Here is a 14943-nt window from a genome sequence, read left to right as displayed (position 1 = left end):
TCGAAATAGGTGTTGTTTCTGTTGTCTGTGCAGTTGCTCATGAGTGTCTATTGAAAATGCTGCAGCTGTAGAGAGTACCTGTAAAGACCCTGCTCTGGTATGGTTGAAAAATTAGTGAACTGTGTTGTGGCATTTATGATCTGAAAGAAGCTTCATGTTCCTGTATATTCATAGCTAACACTTTTACTATCACTAGAGGGCACTAAATACAAACACTGAATTACATATCTTATCAGAATGTAGTAATTTTTTTCTTTTTTTGTTAATTTTAAATAATAAGGGACCCTTACTCTTTATTAAACACCTTAGCTCCTGGGATTTACTACATAATTCCCCTAAAGTAGTTCAAAGGAACGTCATCATCTCAGTTTGTTTAACAACAAAAAATTCTCATATTTTATTAATAAGAATTATATATTCCAAATAAAAACATCTGAAAAATGAAACTGCATAGGCTAGTCCGTAATTTTTAACAATTGTAATTCTGACAGGCCAAAGGTTTCCAAGAAAACCTTTTTAAAGCAGTATAATCGTGCTGCAGTTAGCACACTTAAAACTTCCTTCAAAAGAACTGGAGATATGTTCCACTTACTGTCATCAATTCTCAGCCACCAGTGAAGTTCATCTCTTTTTGATATCAGCATGAGACCCAGCTTTGTCTCTGTCCTCACAGCTCACTTAGTGTGTGGCAGCTGGTTGTCACAGTTGAAACAACTTCTCATATTTGTAAAATTGCTAATTGTATGTTTGGGACTTTTTACTTAAATCCTACAAGCCTAGATTCTTATGTGGAACCCAGAGAATTTTTGGTGAGGCTGTTTGATTCAGTGTAGTTTTCTTGTCTCTGGCTGTCCTGCTGCTTCCTCTAGTCCAGCTCTTGGTTTTGGGTGAGTCCATCCACATGCTCTTGCTTGCTGGATGAAATGACCATTCTTTTCTGTGGTCTTCCAGCACTGAGTAGACTCTCCATTTTGTGGGGAAGCTTTGGTGGTGTACATACCAGCACAGCTCACAGATGGAGCTGGCTAAAGCTGTGAAAACAGTGTTGTTTTTTTGACGAGTAGGAGCTGGATTTGACACAGGTGATTACTGCTGTTCTCTCATGTGGGAAGGTCAGTCTAAAAATCATAGAATCATAGAAATGTTTGCATTGGAAGGGATCTTAAAGATTATTTAGTTCTAACCACCTGCCACAGACCTTTTTCTTGTTTTCAAAGGTTCATAATTTGGCTTATGAGATTTGTTCAGGCTGCCTGTTCTTGTTTGTAGTGCATACAACCTTGAAAACTAAAACTGGTGATATGCTCAGATGTCTACTTCTTTGCTTTACTTTCTGCTGCTTACTAGACAAGATGCATTACATCCAGCACATTTGTATTCCGAATTGATGCTCAGACATCTCTCAAAATGCTCTTTGTGCAATAGTTAATCCAAGGAGCTACATTTGAGAGCACTGCTCTTCTCTCAAAGCTAAGTACATTTTTATATTACCCATCACTTATCTGTAGTAGGAAAGGCCAAGGTGGTAAGTCTCCCATGTAACAGTTCATAAAAGTACTGCAACTGAATCAGAAAATCAGAGAATAAGGTTGAAAGTGACCCCAGTGGCTCATCTGGTCCCACCTTGTTGCTCAAATAGGATCATCCTGGAGCACGTTGCATGGGATTGAGTCCAGACGGTGCTTGAATATATCCAGTGAGGGAGACTACACAGCCTCTCTGGCAATCTGTTACAGTGCAGTCACCCACATAGTAAGGTTCTTCCTCATGTTCAGGGGGAACTTCCTGTGCATCAGTTTCTGCTCATTGTCTCGTGTACTATTGCTTGGCACCACTGAGAAGAGCCTGGTCCAGCCTTTTAACATCCTCTCTTCAGATACTATATACATTGATAAGGTTCCGTCTCAGTCTTTTCTTCTTGGAGCTGAACATGCACTGGTCCCTCAGCCTTTCATTGTAAAAGAGATACTCCAGCTCCCAAATCGTCTTTGCTTCCCTCTTCCAGAATTGTTCCAAGAGTCCTATGTCTGTTTTGTGCTGAGGAGCCCAGAACTGGACACAGCACTCCAGGTGAAGGCTGAGTAGAGGGGCAGGATCACCCTCTGTGACCTGCTGGCAATGCTCTTCCTACTACACCCACGGTGCCGCTGACCTTCCCTGTGTCATCTTGTAGTGTGTGTTGGTTTCAGCCCAGTTGGTTTGAAGCAGTTTCAGCTGCCTTTCCTTGCTTCTTGTTGCTTCTTTGGTGCTAGAGAAGCGGGTCCGGTGTGCTGTGTTTTCTTATTTTCATTATTCTCCACAGTAGCTGTGGGATTATAAATTAAATAGACTGAGGTTTTTCTACTGCAGAAGATTTTCTCTGTCACATTTATAATATTAGCAAGGTTTTTTTTCTACACAACGTACATAATAGAAATTAGGAAAAGAGGCACTACAACTGTGTGCACTGTTCCATTACGTGTGTTGCCAGAATAAGAGGTTTAGAGCCTCTCTTTTTATTTAGAGTCACAGAAGACAACAGATTTTTGGGTGTGACAGTATCACTATGAAATGCCCTGTTGTGACTTTACATACTCTTCAGGGTTCCTACTTTCTTCAGTGTAGTTCACCTAGTCATGAACTGTGCTCCTTAATGATGGTGTCCTTGCAGACATTAAATTCCCTGAACTGTATGTAGTTTTCCCCTTAAATTCCCTGAGCTGTAGTTCATATGAATGATGTCAACATTCTAAACAAGCAAGGCTGCTGGTGGTGACCTTCACATCCTCACAGTTTATTCCATGAAACCACTCCTCCTCCCAGTTGTTTCTGTTCTCAGGAAATTTTAACTCTGGAAATTTTCACGGTAGTGACATAATTGCAGATCATCAAAGATATTTAGTACCATGAAACAGTTTGAAGTTGTGCAAAACCTTACTTAAAACAGTCCCATTAGATGAAGACAGCCTGTTTATGACCATTAGGACAGAGTCTATACCAGATTCTTAGCCCACTCAATGTGCCTTCTCTCAGCATTGAGAGTTGTGCAGAATATTTTACAGTTATAAATCAAATGCTCTATGACGGTACAAGAATATTACGCTTAAACACATAAATGATACTGACTGGCATTAATTACACTTTTATGTCTCACTTCCTTATTGAGCAAAACCAGGAATATGTGCATATCAGCTTTTCTGCCATTATACTCAGGACTGGGGTTTCATGAAGTGGTCTGAACCTACCTATCCATCTTGCTTGGGAATTTTAAGTAGCAAAAATTAACATTTTTGAAGTCTTTAAAAGTATGCTAAAACTTAACATGGCAGCTCTTGGGATCTCTGCCACCTTTTCTTACGACTTCTTTGGAGAAAGTTGTCCAAAATCATTGATTAAATAATAGCTAACTTTTGCTAAGGGTGTTAAGGGGCTTCATCATCTTTGAGTCTTTCAAGGTCATTGTCTTCATTCTTTCAAAACACGTAACAGTGCTCATTAAAAACTTTCTTTTTTTTTCCTCTGAATTATTTTATTACTCACTTACTATAATTTCAAATTACACTTTTCCCATTTCCATATACTTTGATTGATTTGAGCCATTGTAGAAAATGTCATTATGTCCTTCCTCCCTCATATTTTATCTTCATGGATGTATATTTGTATGAAAAACAAGAATCCATAAATTTTGTTTTTCTTATCTTTAATTTCTGTAGGTATTTAGTTAGTGGCAACTATTTGCGATGCACTCATCTATCCACCATAACCTCCTCTAAAGCTAGTTATCCAATGATTGTAACCTGGGAATTCAGGAGGAAAATCAACCATAACCATTCTTGTAAATAAGAGCTGGTGTGACTTTCCTGACTCTCCACATCTGAGATCATGTTGCCAAGGTCAGGGGGCATGCTTTCTAAATCAGTGAAGTTATGCAATTCAATTCTATTACAGCAATCATTAATTTTATGAGGTTGAGACTATGAGTCTTAAAAAAATAGTACAAGTCAGTAATAAGCAGTGCATATCAGGTGTAATTGCCTATTATCAGTGTAGTTAATATGGAGCTAGAGTGAATTGATGTAACATATATTTACATTGGAGGAAAATGTTTTTTCCTGGTTTTGTATCAAAGTGACCTAGCTAATAACTTCATAAACACCATTCTTCAATAAATTCCACCAACTGTTACTCAGTAATTCTTGTAGATGTATCTTTGTCTTCTACATTAGTGGGGAAGAAAAAAAATTGATGACTTTTTAATACGTGCTCAACAGCTGGTGTAATTTACATACCAGCCATTTTAAATAGTTCTTATCTGAATCAAGTTCTTTTGGGAACAGTTCTTTGGGAAGAGTTGTTAATATTTCATGAGGCAGCAGCCTTTAGTAGCAAAAGTTAGAAAAAAATATTTAAGACTTGACTTTCTTATGTATTCTTATACAACCTATTGCAACCAAAACCCTCATGCTTCATTCCTAAAGCAGCCAAAAGTTAATTTACCATTTTCTAAGTCATGCTTGAAATTGTTTCTGGAAGAGGAAGGCATCATTTTTCCACTCCTGTGTTGATGCTGGGTAGGTGGCAGCAGTGCTCTCTTGTGCGTGATAGGAAGACAGTGAAACACAGATGTAGAGAAGCTCTGTGTTCAGCATTATGAAGTTGAGCTGGAACAATCAGGAGAAATATTTTCTAAAAGTTTCTTTTGACGTCTTTAATGTCTTGCTGAGTGTCTAGTAACCCCAGGTCTGTTTTCAAAACTTAATTGTTTTGTAAACATCTAGCTTCATCCATTCAGACCAAGTATAACTGTGCATATTAAAATGTGCCAGAAAAGTTTTTTATTATCTATAAAATTTATTTATTATTTTAAGGCTAACAGTATGCCTTCCACAAGAAAATACTTTAAGTACTGATGATCTGTTGATTGTATCCAGTTGTCCTACTGATCTAGGATTCTCTGCTGTAAGGAAGAGATTTGTTTATATAATATTTTGCTCTATTGATCTTTACAGGTTCCATTCTTTTTGAAGCACTTAGTGTTGCTGACTACTTCAGCCAATACCTCTCTTATGACCTTTCTCAGTCAGCATCTTCCAGTGAATCAGCAGTGTGGGATTAGGCTGAACACTGCACCTCATTCAGCTTGTTCTTAGGCATTTGCCCATTGTCACTCTTTCTTTCTTTTGACACAACAAAGACTGAAATTTGCTGCAGTAGTGCATGTGCCTTGCACAGAGTGGAGCAAGATAATCAGAGAACCATACAATGGCTTGGGTTGGAAGGGACTTCAAAGATCATCTAGTTCTAACCCCCCCTGCCGTGGGCATAATGTATTCCTCCTTTCAGGTTTTGGTCTCTGAGTGGCAGATGGTGGGATCTGTTATTTAATGCTTGAGTCAGCTCACTGACACACTCCACTTTCAATCAATCCCTTCTTTTTTGCAATAATGTATAGCTGTAATTGATTATAATAATCTGCTGAGGCAGAAGGAGCAAAAGTTGAATAAATACAGTGAGAATTTGAGGACTCTTATTATCTCACTTCTTACATCTCCATGGAAGCTTAACATTTACTGGGAATTGTAAGACACGAGACTTGCTTTAGCTTTATAGTAACTGCATTTACCTCTTTAAATAAAAAGCATTAGCAGCCTGGCCCAATAGTCTGAGGTGGTTAACTTTTTAATGTAGATGACATAAAAGCCAAAAACATTAATTGTTAAAGCACATCATAAACTACTCAAGAAATATAGATCTATTTATGCTGGGTTTCTTTCCCGTAAAAAAAACACCTCAAAAATATATTTTTCTTCCATATGAAAAAATAATCCCACTAGGCAATCCAGACAGATGTATGCACAATACTAATTTTGACTGCTTGGATGGTGTGTCCATTGAAAACTGGTTAATGCTGCTGAAGTGATCAGACTTTAGCCCAATTACTTTTGAATGGCATGTGAATGCTGCAGGCAGGGATGCCATTAGGAAAGGGCATTTGCTGTCCAGGAGGGGAAAAAAAAAAGGAAAAGAAAATAAGAAAAAAAAAGTATCCCATGCCCAGGAGAGTCCCCAGAATCAGCCAATGGGAAATTACCATAGATCATGATACCAGCCCTGTGGATTTATATCTTTTAGGGTGACACACTATTGGCTGCTAGTATGGCTCTATGGGAGGGATCGCTGCCACTGTCTGTGGCTTCCTCTTCAGGTCCTTATTTGGTAGCTGTTGATAGAGCAAGTCTTTGAGCAGCTGAGCATCTTGACATACATTATTCATTAAATCCTGGTGTTCAGGAAATATGCATATCCCTAGCTCTTCAGAAATTTCTTCAGCTCGTACAAAATGTGTCTTCAGCGTTGCCTCTGAATGCTTGGAGTTTCACAAATGGCATTTATACAATCGGAAGACCACACGGTTGGATTTCACTTCAGTATGCCTCCTGAGCACACAGTTGCTGAGAACCTGAAGACCAGCAAAAGGAATTAGGAGAGGGAAGACGGAATCTTTATTCTTGGAAGTCTGTTGCAGTGTCAGATAGCAAAGAACTGATAGCTTAGATTGGTAGTATAGAAAAAAAAAATCGAAAATGCCTGAGGCAAACTATTTACTCTCAGTTTCTTGGGGCTACATAAAGGTAGGATTTTGTTTTGCCTTTTAAGAACTTTGATTTATGGTGCATGATTGCATGATCACTTTACAGCATGAGGATTTGTGGGTGATACGATTATGAATAATTTGAAGTGAAAAATCAGACAACAAGCCTTTGTTCAACAAGAAGAATGAACTGCACAGTATAGTCTTTCTTTGAAACTGTGCTGGGACTTTTAAAATAATATTACTTCGAAGAATGATTAGACAAAGTCTAAAGCCAAAGAAATTCAGAACAGTTTTGTGTTCTTTCAGAAAAAGGTTGCTACAAAACTGTATTTCTAGCCACTAAAAGGTTTTAAAAAACTCCAAATACCAAAACCAGAGATACTATACAATAGAAGAGAGCATGAGTAAAGAAGCTGAGGATAATGGGTGGATGCATGACTCATACTGGTTTTAATAGCTGAAGAAATGTGAAATTATAAGCACTGTGTTTCAACAGCATTTCTGGTAGCCTCTGTGAGTGTGACAGCTTATTGATTAAAACCTTGGAAATTGCCATCTTTTAATACTGATCTACGTGGTTACATGGGGCAGTGTGAACTAGCTTGAAATAGCAATACTGCTAGAAAATGGAATTAAATAAGCTTTATCTCTTTTATGGAAAAGTTTTGGATCAAGGAGTTAAATCAGTATGCCTGTCAACACACAGAACTGAAATCCACTTAATAGGAAACCACATCTGAGCTTGGTTTATCCCTAAAAAATTATGTTTGTACTTAAGAAAAATGCTGCTGCTTGTATACTTTTATAATTGTTGTCGAGTGTGTAAAAAAAAAATATCCTGTGCTTGATATACCATACATGTACCAAATCATTCTCCTTTAAAGAAATTCTGATTTCTCCTGAACTAAATAAAGCATATGTGGAATTAAATGACTAAGAATAGCACAAGCATTACAATTGCACAATTGAATTTCTTTTATTAATACCTACTTTTACAATAGATATGTGTCTTTTAAAATAGAAATGTTAAGCTTGATTATGTCCAATTGTGAGTATTTTCAGCTAATGCTGAATTGTTGCAATTGATTATCAAGGATTTTGATCAGTCATCTGTGAAGAAATTCATCCCATTATTCTAGCTAGGTAGATTACTTTCTTGTTTGCCAAAGCAATAAGATGAAATTACTTTACATTTCAGCTAAAAATAATTTATTGTAATTTACTAGAAAGTATTTCCTGCATTTCTAGGCAGCTGTTGTCATGTTCCTCTTGCTAAATCAGAAAAATTCAATCACCAATTAAAAAAAATTAAAGTTCACTCTTACTGTTTAGCCTTTAGAATTCATAGACTTTTTTCTAATTGAAGTTTAGCAGACACCATGGTGTAATTGAGTACACATGGGGAAAAAATGTTTTTTGTACAGAGAGTGTCCTATACTGTCTACAGAAAATGATTTTAGTTAAGAAGCTAAGTCGTCCGTGAGCACAATTTTATTACAGCGCTTTTTGAGAGAAAAGAATGTGAGAAGAAGCAAAGACATTCTGGTTTTTGTGACATTCCAAGCAATTATGTAGAGAATTTATGAAATTCTGAAGATTGAAATATCTTATTCCCAGATTGTAATATATTCTAAGATGTATCTCATTGTTTGTAATACAAGATATAACACTGTATATGTTTCTATCCCTTATTATATACTATCCCTTATTATATTTCTGTGTGCTTCAGGCTGTACTTTATCTCCTGTGAATTATATTTTGGAAAATAGGAATGCTTACCCCTGGTTTTTGTTGAGTATCTTTTACTGAAAAAAAGGAGCACCACTATCATAATGACAGCCTTAGAGATATCTGCCTTTCTGTAGCTTGTTATAAAAACCAGTGCCTGACCTTGATACTAATTAAACCCATGGGCTTTCAACACAAACCTTTAGCTATTAAGAATGCTGTTAATGTATCCAGAATGCTGCTAAAAATCAAAGATGGTTTTGCATCGATAAGCACAGCATACACAAGGCTTATGTTAATTTGTAAGGCTGACTTATTTAAAATTCCTTGTTATATTGTAGAATACAAGCTTTTCAAATCTAGTAATATAGTTTATTCATTTTGAGATACAAGCATATTCTAAAAATAACATTGGTAGGTATTTCAGAAACAAAACATAGTCATGTAAGTTGAATGTTGCAGGTGTTAGTAGTATGTTGCATGGATGTATTCTATTTCATGTAAGTTTTTAGAAATGTTATCTAGAAGAGAAGCAGCTGCAAAGGCTGAAACTGGGATCCTTGCCCCACAGGTTTGGGAGCTAGTGCTATGAGAGTCCCCTGTCCCTTTTGAGGATTTCTATTCCAGCCTCCTCTGGACTTGGAACTTGATAAATGCTCAAACTGAAGGCCAGGCAGGACTGGGCTTTTTGGTCCATGTTTCACCTTCAGTACTGGTGCCAAAGGCTGTGTTGGAGGCAGCCTCTTTACAGTCCCCTTCTCTGCAGGAACAGAAAGCCCGTATGGAAGAGACCCTGCTGCTGCAGGGAGTCTACAGCGAGAGTGGTTCTGTGTGCTTCCTCCACACAACTAGCTGCTGGCTACTTCTTTACTTAAGCTCTGTTATTGAGTCAAGAGCTTTACACAAAATCTGTAAAGTCTTCTAAAGTGTAAACAATAACCCGCATATGTATAAAGTGTGTGGTCCAAACTTGTTCATGGCCATAAATCAACTCTATTTGGATCTTGAAGTTAGTGATTCTTTCTAACATGCATTCAAATTCTTCTAAAAATTCTATCAATGCTCTGGTTGCCATCTGGGAACATGGTTACTCCAAAAGTTTGTGTGTGTTTTTCTGTGTGGCTTTGCTGGCATCAGAAAAGTATCGTATTTTTCAAAAAACTCCTCCAGGTAGGCTTATCCTAGGCTGACAGCAGTAATATAAATACAGAGATGTGCACACATTGGGCTTTAGCCCAGAAAGACCTAAACTACAAACCTCTTCTTGGGAACTTAAAACAATTAGGAAATTGTTCTCAGTTAATTATCATTAAAGTATGTACCTTTATTCTCAGGTATTACAGTTTTTGCTAGAGCAGACTTCTTAGGGAGATAAAGGTACATATCTACTCTTTTCACTTTAGAGACATTTTCAATGATATTTGAATGCTCTGCTGGTATTTGTGTTGAGAGCTCTGCTCCTTCTTATACCCCCATCCCCTTAACCCCAGCTGAAATTAAAATTTAAAATAAATAGAAACAAATGAAATTTTAAAAATTCTGCCTAAGGAAATATTTTCAGGGTATTTCTTAGGAAAGAGTTTATGGCTCTATTGCTCTGACATCAGTATTTGGCAGTGAAAAACTGTATAATTGACTTAATGGGCATTTTATTGCCAGTTCATTTTCAGGGTGATTTTCTAAGGATGTAGTCAAGGACTGTTGCATTCCAAAGGGACGTATGTGTCATTTTTCCAACCCAACAATGCCTAGTGGGATGTGTGAAAATCTTTCTTTCTGAGAAAAATACAATATATGCATAGATCTGCCAAAAACCTCTGCTTCCTCCCCATGCTGAGCTCACATATCATAATTAAATTGTATGGTTTAAATGTTTATTAATAACAAGAGTTTTGATCTTAATGATTTATTTTCTTGAATTTGGAAAGTATATTACATTCAGATTTTTAAAATTCTTATTCAACATATCATCTTTAATATTTACTGCTGTTAGGAACAAGATGGTTTTTATGTCCTCTTTGACTTGTTTTGAACATAACATGCAACGTGTTATTTGCAGGAGGCCAAATTATGAGATTGTGGATTCTAGATAAGTGTCAAGCACTTTGGGGTGTTTCTTGAATAAGTAAAACGTTGGCTCTCGGATGTAACCGACTTTTCTGCTTGGCAATAAGAGCTTGTGGGACCCATGAGAGGCGAACTTTCATTATTAAGTAATTGTGCAGAGCTGTATAAGATGTGTATCTTTGAAACAAGTTATTATTTATGGGTGCACTTAGGCCCAAATTAAATCTTTGAGAAATAGGTAAAAATTGGGAAAAAATAATAGGGTTGCATTTGGTTTTGCTGTTTTGATTGCTTTTTTCTTAGAAAAAGGAATTTTTTTTCCTCAAAAGGCAAGTTATGAAACCTAAGTGCAATGTACAGATATAGTGAAACAGAGTATAAACAAAAGAATGCCTGAACATCTTGATTACTGTTTGTCTCTCATGTTTGATTTTTTTAATATTCTCAAAGAGCGTTATTGTTCTGCATCAGCCACTGCTGTCTGCATATGGTCTTCAGCTTCATCTGATTCAATGGCAATGACGGTTGTAAGGCTTTGTCAGATAATTAGAAAAATCAAAACAGTTCTCTAAACTCCTGCTTAGTCCAGAATTTTTCATGTCAATTAAAGTTTTGGTCCTGTGGCGTCAGCAACATGTGGAAGAGTATGAGGAAATTGTGCAGCTACAGTTCTTCTAAGCCAAAGGCATCTCCAATTGAATTTACTCTCAGCAGGAGGGCCTTGCAGAGGCTGCGGGACTTGTTCCACTTTACACCCTTGTTCAGCAGTTACACAGACTGTTCTGCAGTTCTCATGCAAATGGTTGAGTTTTCGTATTCTGCTGACTTGTGGGGTGATGGGAGGTGGGAAGATGAGGGTTGCAACAGACTAGTGGGGAACATAGCACTAGAAAAGAATGTAATGTACCTTCCATTTGCTGTGGATATTCATACAACAAATACTGAGCTGAAAATTCTTAAAGAGTATATGCTACCTAAGTTCCATAACGTGATTTCCAGTATGAAATGACAACCCTCTCTACCCACTCGCTAAAGTTAAATTTATTATTTGGAGGAAGAAAAAATCCTTCCTATTTCCTATGTCAGGTACCTGCAAATACTGATTTGTTCCTCTTTCAAAGCTGGAAAACCTTTAAGAAGACATCCTGAAGAGAGCATGCCAGTGGTAGCTAGATGGTCTTTTATTCCAGAGTGTCAGACATGACACAATTTGTGTTTTTCTGCAGCAAAAACAGCAACACCAAATTGGGCATTGTATAGAAGTGTTTACTAGGAAACAACCAGGAGATGAGGATCTATTGAAGTTAGGATCCAATGAACTAGCTAATCAAATTAAGGAAGAGAGGATATTGAAGTAGTAATGGATAAACTGATGACATGCCTGGAAGTTAATGTGGTTTTGTCAACTCCTGACATTTTATTAATATTCCTATACTCAATATTTAATTTGAAGCTGCAGTCTCTAGATGCTATCCAGAGACAAGCTATTCCATTACATCTTCAGTTTTTGTCTTAAAAATACAGTTTCTCACCTTTTGTGGGAACAGAAGAAAAAGCATGTAAGCATGACTTGAGTGTCTTAAGTGTTTAAAGGTCTAAAAGACAGACTTTTAAGAAAAACATCTTGGTATTTTTGGACCCGTCATTATATTGCTTGGTAAACTTGGCTTGAATTTTCAGCATTTGACATTGGTGACAAACATTAGGCGTTGCTGAAGAGGTTGAGGCTGGTTTTGTCTAGAGTGCATAGCTCTGTAGTTCTCATAGTATGTGCAGCTGTGTTTGCAGTATGGTTCTAATTTCCAGACATGTGTTGAGCACTTCCTAGCACATGGCTATATCTGAGATTAAAGCTGAGCCTTTGGCTTGTGACTAAAGTAGGATTCAGTCTTTGTAGCTCTGGAACTTCCTGAGCTGATGACACGTCAAGATGGCAGGAAAATGCAGTGGCTAATGGCTAGAATGTTTTATTAAAGGTAATTTTGTTGGGCACATTGTGAGCAGTATGGTAATTGGTGGCTTACAAAGATATTGTGAAGAAAATAACACCTTTCATTATTCAAGGCTACTTTGAAGAAATAGCTTTGATGATTCCAGTGGAATGGAAATGGGATGGTTAATATTTACTACAGTGGTTTATCTCCTTTGAAGAAGAATAAACTATAAATTACCAGTTTTCAACATAGAAGAATGTTTACATGTATATACTCTAAGGGTAGCTATTCCTTGATATAATGGATAGTCATGACTGCATGGAAAAGGTAAAAGATGATTCTGAAAGTTGCACCAATCATTTTGCTTTGTTAAGAGAAAAAATGACTGAGAAATCTAACAACAAAATAAAAGGATGGCACAATAGGAGGCAAAATTCAATAATGACAGATGTATGCTAATTTTTATTGGCAAGAGCTGGAATTATTTGTAATTGTTGCAGCCTTCTGTTTGTTGGTAATATCAAGGCAGAGCTATAGTCAATGAAAATGCATCTTGGACAGTGAGAGCTGTATTATGCAATTAACATGCAAAGCATAATACCACAAGATATCATTTCACCCTGGAGTCTAGAAGGAATCACGGAAGACTCAGTGATATGTACCTAATTAATTATACATTTTATGGAATATTAGTATCTGCTTTTATCCTGTAGATTGCCTAGAGTGAGTTCCTAGGAGGGAAATAGAAGGTGTTTCCACAGATGGGTGTTTTCTATCCCAATCCTTTTGGAGATGCTTGCAGTTTTCTGAGATAGTCGAATGGTCAAGTCATTGGTTGAATATAATAATTTTAGGTCAGAGAAAACAAAACCTACCTCTTTTCATATTGGCCAGTATGAAGTCAATAAGATATATGGATTGTTTGGAGCAATGTCGTAAAGTAATTTTGAGTAGATTAATGATGAGAGGTAAACTAGATTTGAAATGTTACCTAATAAATTGCAAAAAAATGAAAACCAGATTAATTTGCTAATCTTATGAGAGAACTAGTAGAGAACAGCTCGGACATAAATACATTTTAATTTACTTTCCAAATTAAAACTGAAAAATTAGAAAGGCAATATTATAACTTGTGTGTGTGCAGATGTGTTAGAGTTTTTAGTTACTAGTAGGACACTGTACCTCAGTCATTGAATCACTGTGGTGTATTTTAAAAGGTTAAGAATGACATTGTCTAGTCCATGGATAAGTTGGTTGGGTGGATCATTGGTGCCTGTGATTTCTGCTTACACAGTGTATATTCTTGATGCCATAGTGTATATATATATATATGTACTATATATTCTTAATGCTATGTTCTTTCCCCAGTTATAAAGTGACTGCATGTTCTTATTCTATCTAAAATATATCTTGATGTAGCTAACTTTACACTTTTTTTTTTTTCTTTTCCAGTTTAAAAGAATGCTCAACCGTGAGCTAACCCACCTCTCTGAAATGAGCAGGTCAGGCAATCAGGTCTCAGAATATATATCAAACACTTTCTTAGGTAAGACTATGAAAAGCTAACTTTTTTGCCTTTGGGGGGTTTTTATATTTTTCTGGGCTGTGTTAGAGCCTAAAAGCAAGTGGATTTCCATATTAATTTCTGGTTTCAGGAACTGTGCATTTATCATGTTGTTGTCAGCATTTGTGCAGAGATCAGGTCAGATCCACTTCCTCACAGCTCAATTAATTGCTTTCCCTGTTTGTGTAATTGAAGATAAATATTCATGTACATATTAAAACAACTATACTGATACTATGTTAAGAAATTAATATAATGACTTTTAGAGAATCACAGAGATTCACAGAATATCCTTCTGAGTTGGAAGGGACTCACAAGGATCGTCAAGTCCAGCTCTAAAGTGAATGGCCCATACAGGGCTCAAACCTACAACCTGCCTTTATTAGCACCATGCACTGACAGACTGGGTTAGTCTCAGAGTGGTAATTATATATATATATTTATATATTAAAGAGAATTCTACCACTTTATTTTCCTACTGGAATTATTGCAGAGGTTTCAGTCTGCTGGAAGCACATAAGTGCATGTAACCTCATAAAATCTCACAGCAAGCAGTTAAGATATTTTGGTATTCCTTGCCTGCACATGCACAGTTAGGTACATGTGACTAAATAAACATCTGAATAGACTTTTTCCAGAAAGTATTTGCAGCTGAAGATCTTGGCATGCTGGGATGTGAGCGTTAACAAAAGCCCAACACAATATTACAAAGAATATGGTTCCTTGACTATGGTTTTTTTTTTTTTTTTAATTCATGAAAATCAAGAAAACTTTTGTATTGCTGATTTTGAGCATGAAGATAAAATACATGAAGATGCTATGCCAATCTCAAAACATGTTTTGAGCAAAATACCATTGGTTCATAAAGACTGTATAACAAGACATGCACAGTGAAATACATCTAAATTAGGATAACAAGTACTTTAAAAAGTGGCAGTCATACATGTTAATATCCATCTTATTCTGTGTGAGATAACATAGCTCATGCTTTTTGTGACTGTTTTGGAAGGAGTGGTGTTTCTCTGAAGCACATTTTATCCTGTCACCCTGCCCAAAAGGGATGGCTGAATGTGTCT

At 36.6% G+C, this 14943-nt stretch overlaps 1 protein-coding gene across 6 annotated transcripts in view; it reads left to right on the top strand.

The window, feature by feature from the left end:
- PDE4D (phosphodiesterase 4D) overlaps nucleotides 1-14943 on the top strand; it is a 350628-nt gene that overhangs the window by 323910 nt on the left and 11775 nt on the right. For 5 of the 6 annotated variants that reach the window (XM_064735824.1, XM_064735825.1, XM_064735828.1 and 2 more), the window contains exon 7: nucleotides 13756-13849. In XM_064735824.1, the coding sequence (XP_064591894.1) occupies nucleotides 13756-13849 (94 nt within the window). Of the gene's footprint in view, nucleotides 1-6302; nucleotides 6612-13755; nucleotides 13850-14943 lie in introns of those variants that run through there. The other variant, XM_064735829.1, reaches the window with a different exon arrangement.

This window comes from Zonotrichia leucophrys, chromosome Z (genome assembly GCF_028769735.1).
Source record: "Zonotrichia leucophrys gambelii isolate GWCS_2022_RI chromosome Z, RI_Zleu_2.0, whole genome shotgun sequence".
In the NCBI taxonomy this organism is placed as follows: Eukaryota; Metazoa; Chordata; class Aves; order Passeriformes; family Passerellidae; genus Zonotrichia; species Zonotrichia leucophrys.
This window is presented reverse-complemented; position numbering and strand designations above follow the sequence as displayed.